Source organism: Echiichthys vipera (assembly GCF_963691815.1).
Source record: "Echiichthys vipera genome assembly, chromosome: 16".
Classification (NCBI taxonomy): Eukaryota; Metazoa; Chordata; class Actinopteri; order Perciformes; family Trachinidae; genus Echiichthys; species Echiichthys vipera.
The window spans coordinates 13,326,555-13,345,911 of record NC_139841.1 but is presented as its reverse complement, the minus strand read 5'-3'; the positions used below and the strand labels follow the sequence as shown (position 1 = coordinate 13,345,911).

Sequence of the window (19,357 nt, the reverse complement as noted above, 5' to 3'; positions counted from 1 at the left end):
TCATTTGTTCATATTAGGATACCTGGTGTAAGTCAGTCCATGGCAATATCACTAGCTTCAACCAATGTTTCACTGGTCATGGTTAACTATTCAGACAGAGATGCGGAAATGAATAAGGTGTAACAGGTAGCATCCAGACTTTGAGGCTCCCTTATAAGCCTCCTAATAGGGTTCCTTTTGTGCCTGTAGGTACCATAGTTTGACAGTTTACCCTAGAGAACAACACATCACTACAGTCGTCATCCACAGTTGCTTATATAAGCCCACAATTCTGCTTCAGATCAGAGGACACAGAAATATGCTTGTTGTTTTGTCCTTAAAGAATAAGCCATGTTATTTTTACATAGTAGATGCAGTGAATACATCAGACCATTCATAAACCACCAAAATGAGCCTCAGCTAGGCACTGTTCAGACACTTGTAAGAGCAACCTGGATAATCCAACTGCTTCTGCAACTGCAAGTGCATAAAACAAAAGAGCCGACAACAGATAATTTGATTGTGAATTGAAAGTTGCAGTTTTCACACCATTAATTTACTAGACTTTAAGTGGATGATACTTGTTGTTGTACTTCTTGGCTTTTATTACAAGACATTGCACACAAAAAGATAGAGAAAGAAAAAAAACCTAATTATTCCACTTGCAAATGAACACTTTGACAAAACCTTTGTTTATGACAGGTTTTTCTGCTAATGATAGTAAACTTGAGATAAATCTTACTTTGTGACACACATACTCTATCAGTTCACTGACTTTATGACTCCTCTCCACTTGTGCTACTGTCACTATAGCTTCACATTTTAGCTAAATCAAGTGTTGTTGAGTGTTTCAATTAGTTCCAAGCAGGTGGTGTTCAATTATCCACTGAAGGAATTCAAAAAATACTCATATAAACTCCCAACTCTATATGTGAAAAAACATATTAAAAATAGAAGCAAATAGTTTGTTTTAGGTTGAGATTCATACATAGAGTGCATTATCTGTCTACATCACGTCTGTCTCTTTATTTGTTGCAGGCTGATGACATCAGAGCATTGTTGATTGATGCCATGCCGCCAGATGCCCTGCCCAGCTGTTTGAAACCCCAGGCCACTGTGGTGAGTGCCCACACACATACATACAAGTATAAACGGAGGGCTTTTAGCTAAAATATAATCCTTTGGTGGTCATATTATATTATTATATTATGTGTTTGCTGTAAGAAGAAACTGCTTACATTTGTGGAAACACGTAAAAGGCTAAATTAGTGTTTATAATAATAAACTGAAGCACATTGACTGAAAGAGTTGAAATGTTTGTAAATTGGTAGCGAGAATGTACAGCTGTCTTTAATTTCAATGTAAGTTGAGTTCCTTACATGCAAAATTTAAAAAGAAACTCAAGCAATAACATGTGACTCATTGACCCTTTCAACCAAATCTTCTCCCTTCCACCCTCAGGTGAGTGCAAACGTGGTGAGTACAGGTGCGGTAGGAGGCGTGGTCATCTCTCCCTCTCCATCCCCGTCCTGCCTGTCCGCAGCCAGCAGCATAGACAACCTGACCACGCCCCTCAGTGACATCACTGTCGGCGGAGCCACTGGGCCAGCAGATGGAGCGTCTGGGTCTGACAGGAAGGAAGGAGAAAGCACATTCAGTAAGTTGTGTCCTAAATCAAAAATCAGAGTTCCTAAATCCAAATCAAAGTTGCAAAGTTCACCTTTCACTTTGTCTCTGCAGCTCTGCTCGACATGACCATCAACCAGTTCTTGAAGAGTCTAGGGCTGGAACACCTCCGAGACATCTTCCAGCGAGAACAGGTACACACACATTTTGTTATGTGAGAAGACAAAAGTGAGAGGGAACAGCAAAAGGTGTGAAGAACTAGATGTGCATATATACAAGGGGTGTATGTGACATTTGGCCAACAAAAAATGGCTTTGTTTATTAAAATCAATCTTATTAATATTCCGACTTTATAAATATGTGGGTGACAATATACTCTATAGACAATATTTTGACATTTATTTAAAAAAAGAAAATTTGTGCACTTTTGTTCTTTTGGCCCCAAATAGTTCAGTGTGTTCAGTGTTAGGTCTTTTGGTTTTTGATTAATAACTTAAAATTCACATGTACTGTACCCTTTTGGTAGTAGAAAAGAAATGTCACTTATGCCACTATGGTTCTCACCCCTCATCATTTCTTACTTTCAAGTTTCCATACAAATTCAGTCAGAGTTTAAACTAATTTATTGAACCTTTGTTATTCCATTCTACATTCCTCATGTCAGTTTATAGCGACTGGGCTCTAGGGGTGGCAATGGCGCTCTGTTGGTCCACCACTTTGGTCCAGACTCAATTATATCAACAACAGATGGATTACCATAAAAATTGGTTCAGTCATCTATGCCTCCCCCCAGGATGTACTGTAATAACTTCTATCATCCTTTTTATCGAGGCATACAGCTTATTATAGCTAGTTTCTTTCAGCCTCGACTGTCATTTCTGTTTAGTGCTAATTGAGAAGCGTTAGCTACGACGCTACACTAAGATGGTGATCATGGAAACTTTCATTCCTGCTCAGCATCAGCATGTTAGCGTTGTCGTTGTGAGGATGGTAGCGTTAGCATTAGGCTCAAAGAACTCGCAGCCTAAGTACAGCCCCACAGAGCCGCTAGCATGGCTGTAAGTCTTGTTCTTTTGTAAACATGAATGTCCAATGAAAGAACGATGGAGAGAGACATTAAGAATGAGCCTGACCAAAAGAGGTGGGGATGTCGGTTGAGCAACAGAGACAGAAGAGGGATACAGATGGACGGAGTGAGAGAACAAGGACAGAAAAATAAAAGAGAGATCTGGGGACAAAATAAAGACAGAGGGGGCAACAGAAATAGAAAGTAAAATTGAAAGGTGACAGCCGGCAAAATGCTAAGCATTGAAGACGTGTGGGAGCAATATGGAGGATATATGTCTGTGTGTGTTTATACTTCGTCACCCTATAAGGGAACAAGAAGTCATTGATATTTAGATGAAGAGTGAGATGGAGGTGAGAGTCAGCTTGATGTTAATGAGAAAGTGCATTTCTATTTCAAAATAACACGAACAAAGACTCAGTCATAAAGAGATATACATATATTTAACGGATTTTGCATCATCACATCAGTCGATTTATTATAAAAGCCATATTTGTTACTCATAACGTAGAAATCAAAATACCAAGAGCAGAACCTATTTTAGTTGTATATAATGATGAATGCCAAGTCATCAGCTTTCTGCTGTGTGAATCCTCCTTCTGCTCCTTCTCTAAAACCCTGCTGCTGCTGCTGATGCTGTTGTTGAACAGGATTAGTAGGAAAACTTTGTCACATAGTTTGATTGACCAGTTTGTGAAAAAATATGGAGATAAAACCGTCTAGTCTTTGCCCTTTCATGCAGAAATATGATGATGGAAGATGGAAAGAGTAGAAGTTATGTAGTTGCATGTTTGAAGTGGCAGATTGCTCAGATGCTGCCATTTTCACCGCTGTGATGAAACTGTAAAGATTGCAGCTTGAAGTGTCAGCCAGCTGTTAGAACCAGACTTATGTGTCACTTTCATCAGTTTTAGGTGATTACTTCAAATTGGGTGTGACAATGCGCTTTGCTCCGTTAGAGCGATCACACAGGCTTCTGCAGAAGTGACTTCAGAAAAACGACTGGGGTTCATGCATTCAGTTTTGGTGCCAGGGAAATTTCCAATTTCTGTTTCACTCATTTCTGCTGGCGCTTGTCTCAGTCGACTCCCGGCAGAGTGTTTAGTGTATGATGATTTACACCTGTTGCGGTGATCACAGCTACACAGAGGGAAGTAGGTGAAGGTTGCTTTTTTAAAAAAGCTGAGCTATCTCTGCCTCCAGCATGAATCTCCTCTCTGCTCTCTTCTCTGCTCATCAATTTGCATAACGGTGGCCTGATTACTGCCATTCATCCATTGATCTTTTCTTCATGGCGCTTCTGTCTTTCTCTCATGAATATTTGTCAGACCAATTGTCTCTGCAATCAGTCTTAGGTCAATGAACTTTTGTATTTATTTTTGGCAGTGTTGATGATCAGTTTTGTTTAAACTGTAATGTTTGGGTTTTCTTTGTTTAGGGTTTGTGCAGAGTTCTGATAATACAGATGAACATCATCTGATTTTGTTGACGGATGATGAGATGTGTAACTACAAGCATGTTCAGAATAGTTATTGGACTTCATGATTGTAAAATGTTATTTTCCTTGTAACTTACATTCTTTTGGCAGAAGACAACCGTAAGCAAGACTGACATGACTCACTTGTTGTTGTCGGGCAGATATCGCTGGATGTGCTTGCAGACATGGGTCATGAGGAGCTGAAAGAGATCGGCATCAACGCTTACGGTCACAGACACAAACTCATCAAGGGCATTGAGAGGCTGCTGGGAGGCCAGCAAGGTCAGGAAACAAACAAACACACACAGCTCATTTTCAGGCACATTCTTCTACTAGACCATGTTTACATGATTTAATGTTCAAATAACATTATTTTTCACATACTGTCTGAATATACAGTTCCTTTTCAGCCTTTGTCTTGAACCGTTTTACCACCTGTCTCTTTAACCCCCCCCCCCCCCCCCCGACGAAAAAGCCCACTCCTCTCTGATTTGTCATTCAATAACTGCACTGTCTTCCTATATACTGTATACTGTATATATAGTCCGTGACATCACAACCCTATAGAAGTCCTGACGGCTTGTTAAGAGCACAGTTTCTGAATATGGGCTGTGTGCATTTCTCTGTGGATTGTGTGTTTTGATACTTTCACAATATTTAGCACCTTCACCCACTTTATAATCAAAAAGACATGAATAACTTTTCACTTTTCACAATATGGGACCTTTAAGATAAACACTGGAAATGTTAAAACATATGGTTTTGATGTATTGTTTTCCACAAAATGAGGTTCTCATCATAATATAACGTTGTGTTAACTAGCAAACCTGCTTCAGATCAGCTTCTTTTACATCTATACGTCAAACTCTTGGGTTATATATACCGTAGATACATTTTTGTAATTTATGATCTGTATTATGTTTTTTGTCATAAGCTATCCTTTGTTTGATTTATTTATCGTCATCCTGTCCTGATTCACTTTCAAAATGTGTGTTTATAGGTGGAAACCCGTACCTGACCTTCCACTGCTCCAGCCAGGGCACCGTGCTGATCGACCTGGCACCGGACGACAAGGAGTTCCAGTCTGTGGAGGAGGAAGTATGCAAACACACTTGTACACCCACACATCAAGACGCCCATAGTGGTTATTTTTGTACCTCACTACCTACATGACTCCATTGCAGTTTGGTCAAACTATTTAATGAATTTCTTTCGGTGGGTTCTAAATTTTGAATATGCGTTAGCCCATCATCATGCAAACACTAAACACAGTGCATCTGGTGCTTGTGCGTAAATGTTACATACGATATCCAAATAAAATGAAGTAAACTTATAAGACCTCAAGGACAGCACAGTAACATCCTTGACAAGAGACTCCATATCAGTGCCACTGCTCCGCTGACTAGATTTCTCCTGTAAATTAAAGCAGTAACTGAAAGAGACAGCAGATATCCATCTGAATGGATTTAAAATTAATGAGGAACGTCAGGTGTTAACAGAAATTTAACAGGTAATTTAAACTGTAATTTTTACTTGAGGACATGAAAAATGACTGACATGAGGTCCCTGGACTGCTGTGCCTCTGCTTATTCACAGAGATATTTTATAGTTATCAATCATTTCAGTGATTAGCATGAAAAACGTATCGTGTCAAAGGAGGTAATCACTTCACACACACACAAACTCTTTCTCCAACCGGCTCCATCAGTTTGTACGTCCAGCTTCTGCTCTATTTGTCTTAATATTCTTTTCGTGAGTAAGGTTGTCTTTTTCGCTGCTGATGCCACACTTTTGCAGCTGCACTAAATTTCCCACAGGCGTTATTTTGTGATTGAATGAGTTGCTGCTCTACTTCTTTGCTGACTATATGGCTTCTGTATTACACGCCCAGTCGCCAGTTTATTTGGTTCACTTTAATAAAACTAACGCAGTTAATCAAACATTCACTCAAATAAATCCTACTTTCATTAAGGTTAATGTTCAGTTTTTGTCCATCGCATTTATATAACAGAGCGTAGGCTGAATAACAGAAAAACATCTGTGGTGCTTCAAAACGACCATACAGATCAACCTCTCTAAAAAGTGGCAACAGACCCGAACAGGTCTGCATTAGTTCAAGCTAAATATACCTGATGAATTGAGTGTACTTGTACAGGCTGAAACACCACATATCGATCATTATAGAAATAAAAATGCCATAGTTAAAAGAGAATACAACAGGTGACCTAAGTTGCGATTGTTAATCTGAATTAATATGGGGGGAAAAAGACTCATCACTTGGTCTCCTAATGCTGTTCAGAGAGCAGTGTGAATCACACCTTATTGTATTCACGGTATATGAAAACGGCATTTCATTAGCATGTTTTATCCCTCAGTCTGCATTTTAAAAGCTTTTCCTCAGTGTGTCATTTTGATAGTCTTTTGTCTGTTTCTTTCCCCCGCAGCTACAGAGCACTATCAGAGAACACCGCGACGGAGGAAACGCAGGGGGAGTCTTCAGCCGGTACAACATCATCAAGGTGTGTACCCACGACACACACACATACACACGGATCAGTATTCTCTTTTTTATGTTCACAAAGGAGGAGTTGACTTAATTAACTTCCAAAAAGTTAGTCAATTTTGAGTCCGGTGTCTTGTTTGACTCTCGCAAATACAATTTAATTCTTAATTCACTCTTCATGCCTCCCTCTGTTCCTCCTTCCCCTGCAGATTCAGAAGGTGGTGAATAAGAAGCTACGGGAGAGATACGCACACAGACAAAAGGAAATAGCCGACGAGAATCACAACCATCACAACGAGCGAATGCTCTTTCACGGTAAATAAAGACAACATAGCTCAGCAGGGTGAATTTCCTCATATAAGTATTTCAGCAGCTTGTTGCTTCACTTCTTAAATAATATTTCATCACTTTCTCAGTAGATTGGATTTATCTCATTTCCTTAAGCTGTTGAACTGCTGTTTACTGTGATGTATAATATGGCAACACATCCAAACCAGTATAGAGCCGAAACAATCTCAGTCAAGACACATCCCTGAGGACTGCAGCAGAGTTCTGTTTCTTTAAAACTTTAAACACTGTAGAGCAGAAAATCCATGGAAGTCGTCTGGCTTCTGTGATGACTGGAATGGTTTGTCTGGCACCAACGATCATGCAGTGTTCATAGACTCTTAGATCATGGATTTCCCAGGATATCACTTTGTCAAACAGTATCTGGATCTCTCTTCCTTGTCTGCATTCTTTATACATCTTTGCTTTACCATATGGGATTCACTGTCTTGGGTAGAGAGCCGTTTATAAAAGGGGAGGTATACTAAATTGCAGCGGATGCTGAATGTTGACATAACATCAGACAGTATGTTTCTATGATAACTCTTTAAATTATTATTGTTAGATACTTTTAATTGGGACCTCTTCTGGTGGAGGCTCATCGGGCTAGGAGCTTAACGTGGTTGGGCCTACTTCTGGCTCCCTTGCTTGGACCACACTCCTTTGTTTTGGGCCAGTTGTGATGCTCTCACATGCTATGAATGTGTCCCTTCTCATGCCAGGTTCTCCCTTCATCAATGCCATCATCCATAAGGGCTTTGACGAGCGACATGCCTACATCGGCGGCATGTTTGGCGCTGGGATCTACTTTGCAGAGAACTCCTCCAAAAGCAACCAGTACGTGTATGGGATTGGTGGAGGCACAGGATGTCCCACCCACAAAGACCGCTCCTGCTACGTGTGCCACAGGTGAGGCATCTTATTAGTTTGGAAAAAACAAATGTTCTTTTACCTTGGTGCCATGTTCTTCTTTTCCTGTTTCTTCCAACAACTCGCTTCTTTCTGTGTGCAAGGAGAGAACTATGAGTCAGTGCCTGGATCCCAATTCAACACTTGCTCATTCAAATCAGGTTTTGATGATGTCATTTGTTCACACTAAGAGGACAACAGTTTACTCAAGGATGCTGCTGTGTACTGAATCCACTTGATTTCGAGAAGTGCATTCTTGACTGGTGCATTCCACAAAGATACACAAACCTATTGCTTTCAGCAGGTTTCTGCTCTCTATTCTAGAGCTGCAGTTTCAACAGACATCTGCATTTGTATCATTTCCTGTTAATGCTAAACAGTAAAGCAGGTCGATCTCTTGTGTATTATGAACATTAGAATATATACCGGATACACTTTTATGTAGAATTACTGTTGCATTTTATTGCAGGAAGCAAAATCAAGGAGCAAAATTCAACTTACTTGATTTAAAAGTTTTTTGTAACATTATTACTCTGAGTAAAAAATTACAAATCAAACAAATATTTATGTGACCTTATCATTCACAGCATCATTTTGTGTCTTTGCATTTCAGGCAGATGCTGTTCTGCAGAGTGACGCTGGGTAAGTCGTTTCTTCAGTTTAGCGCCATGAAAATGGCCCACGCCCCCCCAGGACATCACTCTGTTATAGGACGACCCAGTGTCAACGGACTGGCGTACGCAGAGTACGTCATCTACAGAGGGGAGCAGGTCAGTACACGCACATTTTAGATTCCTAATTGTATAAAATAAGTAGTGTTGTGCTTGTGCCATTTTTCATTATCCATTCATCTGTGGCTTATAATACTTTTGGTTTACCATTTTGTCAATACAATACAATACAATATAGGACAGCAAATAGTCTAGGTGCAAAATATGAGTCCAAGGTGACATCTACAAATACTGAGCAACAGTTAAATATATTCAATTCCCAAGGAGAACAGGAAAGCAGCAAATCCTCACATTCAAAATAAAAGTTAAACAATGAATGAAGCAACTATCATCATTCATTTATTTTCTGTTCCATTAATATTAGGGCGGCCGAAATGGGTTTTCCCAGGAGGGTGGCTGGAGTCTCCCTTAGAGATAGGGTGAGAAGTTCAGCCATCCGTGAGGAACTCGGAGTAGAGCCGCTGCTGCTTTGCATTGAAAGGAGCCAGTTGAGGTGGTTCGGGCATCTAGTAAGGATGCCCCCTGGGCGCCTCCCTAGGGAGGTGTTCCAGGCACGTCCAGCTGGGAGGAGGCCGCGGGGAAGACCCAGGACTAGGTGGAGAGATTAGATCTCCACACTGGCCTGGGAACGCCTCAGGATCCCCCAGTTAGAGCTGGTTAATGTGGCCCGGGAAAGGGAAGTTTGGGGTCCCCTGCTAGAGCTGCTGCCCCTGCGACCCGACCCTGAATAAGCGGTTGAAAATGAGATGAGATAATATTAGGGCTGAACGATATGGCAAAAATATTCTGTCCTGATAAAGGTCATTCTGTATTACTGTAACTATATATCCTGTTTTCTGGTATTTCAATAAAAAAAGAAAATCTATATGAAATGACCAAATTGTTAAGCCTTTTTTTGTATACGCCTGCATGAATTAAGTATTTGACAAATGTGTGTGTTTGCTTATTTTAGTGATAACTTATTAGCAATATTCACATAATGTCCAAGGATCAGAACGTAGAGCATCCAAATGATGGAAATATTGCCAAAACGCAGTCTGGCTGCTGTTTTTTTGACATTGCGATATAAACAATATACCGGTAGGTATATGTATACAATAGACATTTTTATATTGTTTGACCATAAACAGTATAAAATCATATATCTGTCTTAACTAATATTTGCACATACTAGGTCAGTACTAGAAATAACACATTGTTTTTACTTAGATCTGATTTGTTCTTTGTCCACAGGCTTACCCAGAATACCTGATCACTTACCAGATTGTGAAGCCGGAGAGTCTGGCCACACCTGCTGCGCCCTCCGAGCAGAAGTCCTAAAACGCAGTCACACTTGGTTCAGAAGAAGGCCAAACTGCAATGGACTAGAGCCGCTCTCAGAGGACTAGAACTGAACTAGGGAGTGTTTCAAACCTCTGACCCAATATCAAAGTTTCCTGAGTTGAACTTGTGGTGGGCGAGGTGAACTGTCCACCAGGCGGTCGTCAGATGACCCTCGGATACAGACCTGGATGTGTCTGAAGAGAGGAAGACGAAAAGGAGGATGAGTTTCGGGATGTGATACATGCTCAGTCCAAAGCAACAAAATCTATTAGATTCTTTGATTAATTAGGTCTAATTTAACTGGAGAGAATCGAATGGTTTTCTGGAAGTGTACCAGTAAGCTCATTTTTAAAATTTGCAGGCCTTCGGCTTGATCCTGAAAACAATTAAGAAAGCAATTACAGCAGGACACAGTCCCTGATTTTGCACCTTTGCGCACTGCTCATGTAATCTAACCCCGGTTTTTAATGTGCATCATCTGCAGCAACAAAGCAACACCCTGAGGCATCTTCCAGAAACAGCCGTTGTCGTGCTGAGAGAACGGAAATCTAGTACATTTTCTGTTATAGCTTGTCACATTTCCACCAATGAAGCTCATGTAAACAAGATGCAGCTCGCCGTGTTCTCGCACAGCTTTTCTGCTGTAAACAAAGAAATGATGTGAGCACGGAGAAGTAAAAGAGATTACAGTGCACAAATACCCAGCAGTCAAAAGGAAGAAAACAAACAGGAGACACCAATCCACTACTGCCACCAGTGCCAGCTGGAGACTTTCCCCTACAGTCCTTGCCTGGACCATCTTTTACATCCACCAGTCAGACCAAACTAGGTGCTGCCAGCAAAACTGCAAATCCAAACAGAACCAACAAACAAAACATTCATTCATTTTAAAAGACAAGCAAACAGCGACCCAAGACTCCAACATACTGCTTTCTGAGCCTTCATTTCCTTTGAAGGAAATCAGTTACCGTATTGTCCCGAATATAAAAAAGACGACCCTCCTTTTTTTAAAATACCTTTTTAAGGCCAAGTCTTGTTTAACAAAAAGCAAGTATTTTCTCTCAATCCAACATCCAATTTCAAACCCACTGTTCCAATGACCTAAACAAAATTAGTTTTTCCTTCTCAAACCAAAAATAGACCTCTTAAGGAGCCTATTAAACAAACAAAATGACCAGTCAGCTCAAAATAATCATTGGTTAACAAAAACGAAACCAAGTGATACCCCTTACATCTAATAGACCAGCTACGTAAAGCTCTGACAACCAGCCCGTGTTTCCTGGCTGCTTGACAGCTGCGTTAATCACCCTTATATTACAGTGGCATCATAACTCCTCCTCAGTTGTCGGCTAACTTGGCTGACTTTTGAGGCACCTTTTTCAGGGCAATCACTATGTCTCTCCATGTTTCAGGCTCCTGTCACTGTAAACTGTGTTGTGATTGATGGCTCGTCATGAAAGGAACTCGTTTTAGAGATCTTTGGCGCCATCTGCTGTTGTGACTGTATATTGACATGTAGCGCTCACACTGTGACTCAGTGACTGTGTCTATGGAAGCACTTATTTGGCCTTTAAAATCTAGACCCTGAAAATAAGAAAACTCCCCCTTTTTCAGGCGGATTCCCAGGAAAAAACACTGTCTTGTATTTGGGAGAATACGGTATTTCCAATACTATATACTGTGTTTTGGAGTCTGTATCTAGCGGTAAAGTCCTTCAAACATGGTGGTTGCTGCTTGTTTCAGCTCATCTATGATTAAAATGGTCCAAACCACCAGACTAGACTGGGACACAGACATACATATATATATATATATATATATATATATATATATATACACACTAACTTGAGTCATATCTTTCCTCCGTATTACAGTTTACTCAAAGCCGCACAGGTCAACTGAAACTACTACAAGCAGTTTGGAGAGTCTGAATCAAAACCTGAGAAAAACTGCACACAGTGAGCTCCGTGTTTACAAACCGAGCCAGTATGTCATCTTTTAGGCTAAAAGGATCCGAATGTACAGTGATTTTAAAAAGATTTTAAAAAACATTGAGTGGAGCTTTCTCTGGGTGGAGCACTTGCTGTCTGCTACTGTAACGTTTTAAGAGCGGGCTGTTACCAACACAAGAAATAACTTTGTGACTTAAAAGTTTGACTTTTCAGAGTTTTATTGGGAAGAAAAATGGGACATAATTCTATCGTGATAAATCCTGATCTTGTCAATTGCAGCTTAACATTCGCACTATATGACATAACATTCTGCTATACCAGTGCGCCACGCATTAACACTTACATCTTTTTGTTTTCGTGTTGTAATGTCTCTCACATGGACCCACATTTCCCCTGTGTTGTTGTTTACATGAACCTGCTGCCTTCTCTCTCCTTTCCTCTCTACCTGTAACTGTTGCTGCTCTCTAGTGGAGTAACTGAGGAACTTGCAGGCTAGTGATGTTTAAAAGTACAAATATAACTGTATACCAGGAAGGCATTTATGTAGGGATTCATTTCTGCACAGTGTTATTTGTGTTTTTCTGAGGTCTATTCCATTTTGTTTTCGTCCTTGCAGATTTCTTTATTCCTCCATTATTTGTCATCTTTATACTCTTGAGTTTACACTCCTCAAACGTAAGCAAATGTGAAAAGTGACCATGTAGTCACAGTATCTTAGCAAGCCATTCAGCGGGCTGTTCACAGGCTTCAACAATCTATTTATATAAAGCAGAGATCTGCAGGTTCACTTAGGTTGAGGATGATGAAGAGGATAATGGATTCTATGTAAAGATGCTATCGCATTTCTGTTTGTATTAAACATTTATAGTGACACTAACATGTATAACCTCATACAAGCAGGATTAGCGTACCTCTCACACTACGTACCATACGCTTGAACTGTTGTTTTTTTACTATACTGACCATGTTTTTTCTGTTGATTATTTATGTTTGTTTTTTTTTATTTATGACACTGTACACCACACTGGACCATGAGTTTAGTTTATTTCATGTCCACCATGTCGGGTCAAGTCAGGCAGCGCTGCGGCCTTTTGAATTTCCTTGAAACTTGGTGCAGTGGAAAAGGAAATGGCCTTAACAGTTTTTAGAAGGATTGGGCTGCCTTGAAATCACTTGGAAACCTACTTTGATAGGTTAGATTTGATAGCTTAGGTAACCGGCAGTAGCAAAAAAGAGAGAGCTGGTTCATATCTGTTACAGTGAGGGACGGGCCCTTTAAAGCTGCCCTCGTGTTTGATTTCTTTTGTATCCTCTCTTTGTTAGCATTACAGTCTCTGCCAGTCAAACTCAGATTTCAGCTGATTTGCACTTTAAAGGTGAAGATGACGTTGGTCTGAGCCAAGTGCAAACAAACATTAAATCCATGTTAAGTGTGACTGAGCCTACAATATGACAGATGTGACAGTGGTTTTACCTGCCTGAAAGACATTTCCTTTACAAACATAATGTCCATCAAATGATTGATGTCAATTATTGAAGATGTGACATTTCACAAACGTACTCAGTTTATAAATAAAGATCTTTCTGAGACCTGTGTCGTCCCTGGTCAGAGGCTGCACTAAAACAAAGGTTTCCGATGAAGCGGCAGCGGCACTGTTGGCTCTCTTGGCATATATACGGAGCAGGTGGGGTTTATGGTGCTGGCCTCATTGAGGTCCGCAGCACTGTGTGATGTATTAGCAGAGAGCCATGGGCTGTGTTTTAAACGAGACTGTAAATAAACTAGGTCCAGATGGCCTCTTTTAATGGGCCTTTTATGGATGATTTTGAGTTTATTTTTCTTGCTTTTTTCCCTTTGAAAGACTTTTCAAAAACCTTTTTTTAATATGATAACTATTTGTGTTTGAGCTGGCCTGTCTCTACTCATCTGTCTCAAGAGCCAGCCAGCCATCTTGTTGTAAATAGTTTGGAGGTGAATGTGTGTGTGAATGAGAGATCTCCTGCCTTTTACCAAAAGCTACCAGTTTAATGAACACATTTCCTCATCAGTAATGTTTGACCTCCTGTTGTACAGAGCTGCTGACATGTGGAACAGATACAGTAAACTCCTCATTATTGTACAGAAGAAAATCTTAATAAAAGAACTTAACAAAGTCTATTTTTGTGTTAGTCTCATCCTTAGTTCAGTACTGGCACCATGGTTACTAACCAGGATGCACTTTTTTAATTCATATTGCCTCTGTATTCTTTTTTTTATTTACCTCCACTGAAGCAAGTTAGTAAATCAGTTTTGTCCACAATGCCATTTTCAGGTTAAATGGATATTCATATTAACGACATATCGATAGGCTTAAGGCCAGTCAGCAATATGAGGGGGGATGCCAACCCCCTTTGTTAGCAAAATGAGCCAAATGCATGCTACTGCTAACCTGCCCTCTCTAACCCCTTGCAGCAGTGAGGCAGTGTTTGTTTAGTTGAATATGTTATTCTTCTCTGCTGACTCACTGATCTCATTGAGGCTTGTGCAAGTTATGCCTCTGAAATATCTGTACCCTAAGTGTGTATAAATCAGTGGGGCCAGGTTTGTCATTACAACTTTTTTTCCTCTAGGTCCTGCCCTTCTGTAAGTTACGTCTGGGCTCCTGAATTTTCTTTTAGCTAAATAGTTTTGAGAATATTACGAACAATAAGAGTCAGGGTCTGTCACCCCAACAAATCAAATCACCTCCTGCTTAAGCCCATCAATACATGTCCTCAATGCAAATTATTGGAAGCACCTCCAAGTGAAAAACACCCTGCACTACATCCCACAGCCTCCAAAGTGACCATGAAGTTGAATAAACACCACGGATTAGGAAGGCGGAGTCCAAGCTCGTCGCCCTGGAGGACAGGATGCTGGCAAAACGGCTAGCAATCGTGGACAATCCCTCTCCCCCCTCCACAAGACACTGGACAAGCTGAAGAGCAGCTTCAGCAGCACACTGATCCAACCCCGCCGCTCTAAGGAATGTTACAGGAAATCATTCCTACCCATGGCAATAAGACTTTTCATTCATGAACCTCCGTCAGAGCCTTAATCACCCACCTGGACTAAATCACATCTGTAAATTCTTGCACATTCTCTGTCCACATATTCATAGTATAGTATTCTTTAGTATCAGTATGTACTGTATATTATACCCATACTACATATCCCATACATATCATATATAATATCATATATTGCATGTACATATACATTAGTATTTTATTTTATCAGCCTGCCACTGCACCTTACTATTCATTTATCTTGCTTTATCTCGTGCTTATGCTACTTATTTCTTATACCCAGATATTTTTATTTTAGCTTATTTTTACTCTTTTTTATTCATATTCAGTTGTACCACATTGCTGCAACAAAATAATGAATAAAGTAATTATCTATCTATCTATCTGCATGATAACCTTTATGAGGGTAGGGTTTACTACAGGGCTGTGATACAGACTGCATTAGTTTCAGCTTTGGCTTTATGAATAACTAATGAACTGGGTTCACATGCTACAGTATAATTACAGGATCTAAGATAAAATGATCTGGGAGTGTTTTGGTAATTCAAACTAACCTGATGTGATTAATGTACTTTTACACAGAACAAGTGGATCAACAATCATAAGCAGCACCGTGTATTGTGTTTAAATGTAATCCACATTTAGTGAGATCTGGCAGACCGAGGCAGTTCATTTAAAAAATAATAATAATTATTGAAACCTTTTTTTTTGTCTTGTCTGACAATAGGGAGGTTGCCGTTTCCTGTACTGTTCAGGTCTTGTTGTTTTTTTTTTTATGTGAGGAAAAATCCAACCCTCAATTCACCAGTGTGGAGGTTCATGCATTCTGAAACCACAGGGGGTCAGACTAGAGCCAGCTGTTTATTTGAGTGCCAGTATTTTTCAGGCAAATAAGCACTGACAGAAATCACTACATCCATGTGGGAGCAAGTGGTGTGTAACAAAGTGAATGATTTCAATCCCCATGTGTTAAACTGCACAATGGCTGGCAAAATGAAAATCAGTGTGAAAACAACCTCTTGTCTGAGGAACCAAAAGTTGCGGCTTTGTCCAGTGAGTCTGGGTGGTTATCAGATTTCACAAAAAGGCCTGAGAGAATCTTGCAATTACTACAATGACCATCTCATTTTCATTTTAAATAAGACACCTCAAACTATCAATGCAAGCATCCAATACCACTCAAAAAGTAGCATTTTTATGGCATACTATACTATGACTTTATATAGGCTACCATGCCTTTTCTTTATGACATACTGTATGTTGTGGCTTCCCTCTAAATCAAATAGCCACAGAAACACAATACAGACGGATATGGTTATTGTACTCACCTCTGATGGATTGGTGGTGTTGCAGATTGTTTGTGACTGCAGTTGATGATTAAAAGTAAACCAAAACAGTAAACACATCCCACCAAGACCTTACAAAACAAATGAATGGAATCAATCTATTTCGGCTAATGACATTTCTATCTACTGTATTTCTGTTGTGCTTGAGAGGCCCTGAGTCGTTTGGGGCTCTGGGCTTTCCACACACACACCTGATTCATTAATTAAGCCCTATGAGTCACGTGTTCCTCTGTTCCTTTTCCTGTTAAACCAAAATGAACCACAAGATGGCGACGATAGCATTTATGATATATGGCATGTTTTCATGACAAACAACACTTACTTTTTATGACTTTTTATGACATAATATACTGTTACTTTTTATAGCATTTTAATAACATACTATACTATGACTTTTTATAACTTTTTATGACATAATATACTGTTACTTTTTATAGCATTTTAATAACATACTATACTATGACTTTTTATGACTTTTTATGACATAATATACTGTTACTTTTTATAGCATTTTAATAACATACTATACTATGACTTTTTATGACTTTTTATGACATAATATACTGTTACTTTTTATAGCAGTTTTAATAACATACTTTACTATGACTTTTTATAACTTTTTATGACATAATATACTGTTACTTTTTATAGCATTTTTAACAACATACTATACTTTGACTTTTTTATGACTTTTTATGACATAATATACTGTTCCTTTTTAAAGCATTTTATAACATACTATACTATGACTTTTTATGACTCTTTATGACTTGCTTTACTATGATGTTTTTATGGAATTTTTATGGCATAGTATACTGTTGCTTTTTATTCTTTTTATGCTATAATACTCACTCACTGTTTTATGGTATTTGTAATACCATACTATACTATAACTTTTTTACTACTTTTTAACGGTTCATGAATTTTTATAATGACATGTTATCCTATAACTTTTTTCATTACTTTTAGTGGCATACTTCATAATGTTTTTATGACATTTTATGGCATACTTTACTATGCATTTTTATATTAAATGTTCCATTAAATTTTAAATAATTTCCCCCTAGGATTATTTAAGTATTGCTAATTTCTGATTACATGTCTCTATGGCCTACTGTACAGTTACATTTTTATGGAACACTATGTGACTTTTCTTTAAAATGTCTGATTAAAAATGTTTTACCAAAATGACAGTGAGTTTTGGATAGTATTTGAGTTCTGACACTACACAGCACTATTACTGGGTTGGTGTTATGCTTATATTTTTTATATATTTATTTTTCTAGCCGTTCATCGGAAATGGGCTTTTATTGGGGAAATAGGTATTCTCACCACTGGGGGGCACTCCAAGATAATATTCCTTTCTCTGAAATGGAATGTAAAAGAAATACCACACAAAGAGGTTCCTGGTATTATATATATCAAATTATAATTATGCCGTCCATAGCTTTACCATTGTCTCGCATTTCAGGAAATAGAGAGTTTAAGAGGATTTGTTTCATATCAATTAAAGTAGGGCCACCCAACACAGTCACTAAACCTGCACCATCTACTGTACTTATACTTCTTTGTGTACTAGTTCCTACATTACCCACAATGTAGGCTTTAAAATGCCACATAAAGTCATAGTATTGTATAAAATGGTTTAAAAAGCCATAAAACATCATATTTACACATTTACATTAAAAAATGTCATAGCAAGTCATACTATAGTATTTTTTTTAAATGACATGAAAAGTCATGGTATATGAGACATGGCCTTTTATCAGATTGTGTATTCAAAACATTTATCTACTCAGCTTCACACACCATTATACAAAGAAAACACATAAAACCTATTCATTAAGAACATTTTTTTATTCAACAGCGGATCTTCAGTAATAAATAAATGCACAGATCATTTGTTCCACAATAAAATTGAGGGAAAGTTTTTCTTTTTTTATATAAATGTCAAAGTGGAGGATTGATATTGCCATGATGGGTAAACAGCATTGACCAGACAGAGAGACAGTCTAGAGAGATGGACTAACACAAAGAGCCAGACAGGCTGACGGACAGACAGACAATTACCACACAGATGTGTACAAAGTATTGCGTTTTCACCGACTGGCTTTCTCTCTGTCTCTCTCTGTCTCTACTTGGACAAAATGTCTTTATGCAAAGTCTAGTCAGTCTACCGTCACCATGATGTGCAAATCAATCATACATTATAAATACAGTATTGCATCACTTCAAAGTGCTACACAGATAGGTGCCAACAATCCTAAAAAACAGGAAAAGGTTTGTTTTCTCTCGTTTTTTCATTTATGTGTGTGTGTGTGTGTGTGTGTGTGTGTGTGTGCGTGTGTGTGTGTGCATACATCAGGACCATGGTTGGACTTTGGATGTCTAGCACAGAGTGTAAAGCCTGATCAAAATCAGAAGCAATACAAACATTGTCTCAAAGTGGGACATATGAAAATTTGACATGATGTTTGGGTGTGACACCCTAAAATGTCACTGCTATTGTTGTTGATGTTGTCCTTGAGTGGATTGTAAGTACGGTATTGCATGACTTTCAAAGTGTCACAAAGAGAGAGCATGCTGTAGACAACTTTCCCAAACAGAGAATCATCTGAAATATAAGGACAACAATATAAGAAGCTATTTTTCTTTTTTCCTCAATCACTCTTTTTTTTGTTTTATTTTAATCTGGTTTCTCCTGCTCAAGGAACAACACTGAGGGTCCCTGATGATTAAAACACCCATGTTTGAATGTCCTGTCTTGAAAACTTAGCCGCGAGGACTTATAAGTGAAAGTTTTTGCCCTTAAAATTTCTCAAATTTGCTCATATTTAAGATGTGGAAACACATTTAAATACAATGTTCGATTAACTCCCCGTTATTTTATTATTATGTTTAAGTGTCAATTAATGATTTTAGGAAGTTTGCCTTCGTAGCTTGGGAAATACATTTCTGCTTTAAATGTATGTTTTCATAGTTTTGTCAGCGCGAAAAATTGCTAATTCAACAGTTGAATTCACTCTCAGTATAATGCCCAATATGGACTTCTTATACTATGTGTTTGTGT

At 38.8% G+C, this 19,357-nt stretch overlaps 1 protein-coding gene across 3 annotated transcripts in view; it reads left to right on the top strand.

Annotated features, from left to right (window-relative positions):
- tnksa (tankyrase, TRF1-interacting ankyrin-related ADP-ribose polymerase a) overlaps window positions 1-13,968 on the top strand; it is a 95,439-nt gene extending 81,471 nt beyond the window's left edge. For all 3 annotated transcript variants that reach the window (XM_083929760.1, XM_083929759.1, XM_083929761.1), the window contains 10 exons: window positions 1,018-1,098; window positions 1,441-1,636; window positions 1,720-1,799; window positions 4,310-4,430; window positions 5,149-5,246; window positions 6,593-6,667; window positions 6,861-6,966; window positions 7,701-7,887; window positions 8,501-8,657; window positions 9,852-13,968. In XM_083929760.1, coding sequence (XP_083785886.1) covers window positions 1,018-1,098; window positions 1,441-1,636; window positions 1,720-1,799; window positions 4,310-4,430; window positions 5,149-5,246; window positions 6,593-6,667; window positions 6,861-6,966; window positions 7,701-7,887; window positions 8,501-8,657; window positions 9,852-9,938 — 1,188 coding nt within the window. In that variant the 3' untranslated portion in view covers window positions 9,939-13,968. The remainder of the gene's footprint in view (window positions 1-1,017; window positions 1,099-1,440; window positions 1,637-1,719; window positions 1,800-4,309; window positions 4,431-5,148; window positions 5,247-6,592; window positions 6,668-6,860; window positions 6,967-7,700; window positions 7,888-8,500; window positions 8,658-9,851) is intronic.
- Window positions 13,969-19,357: the final 5,389 nt, after the last annotated feature.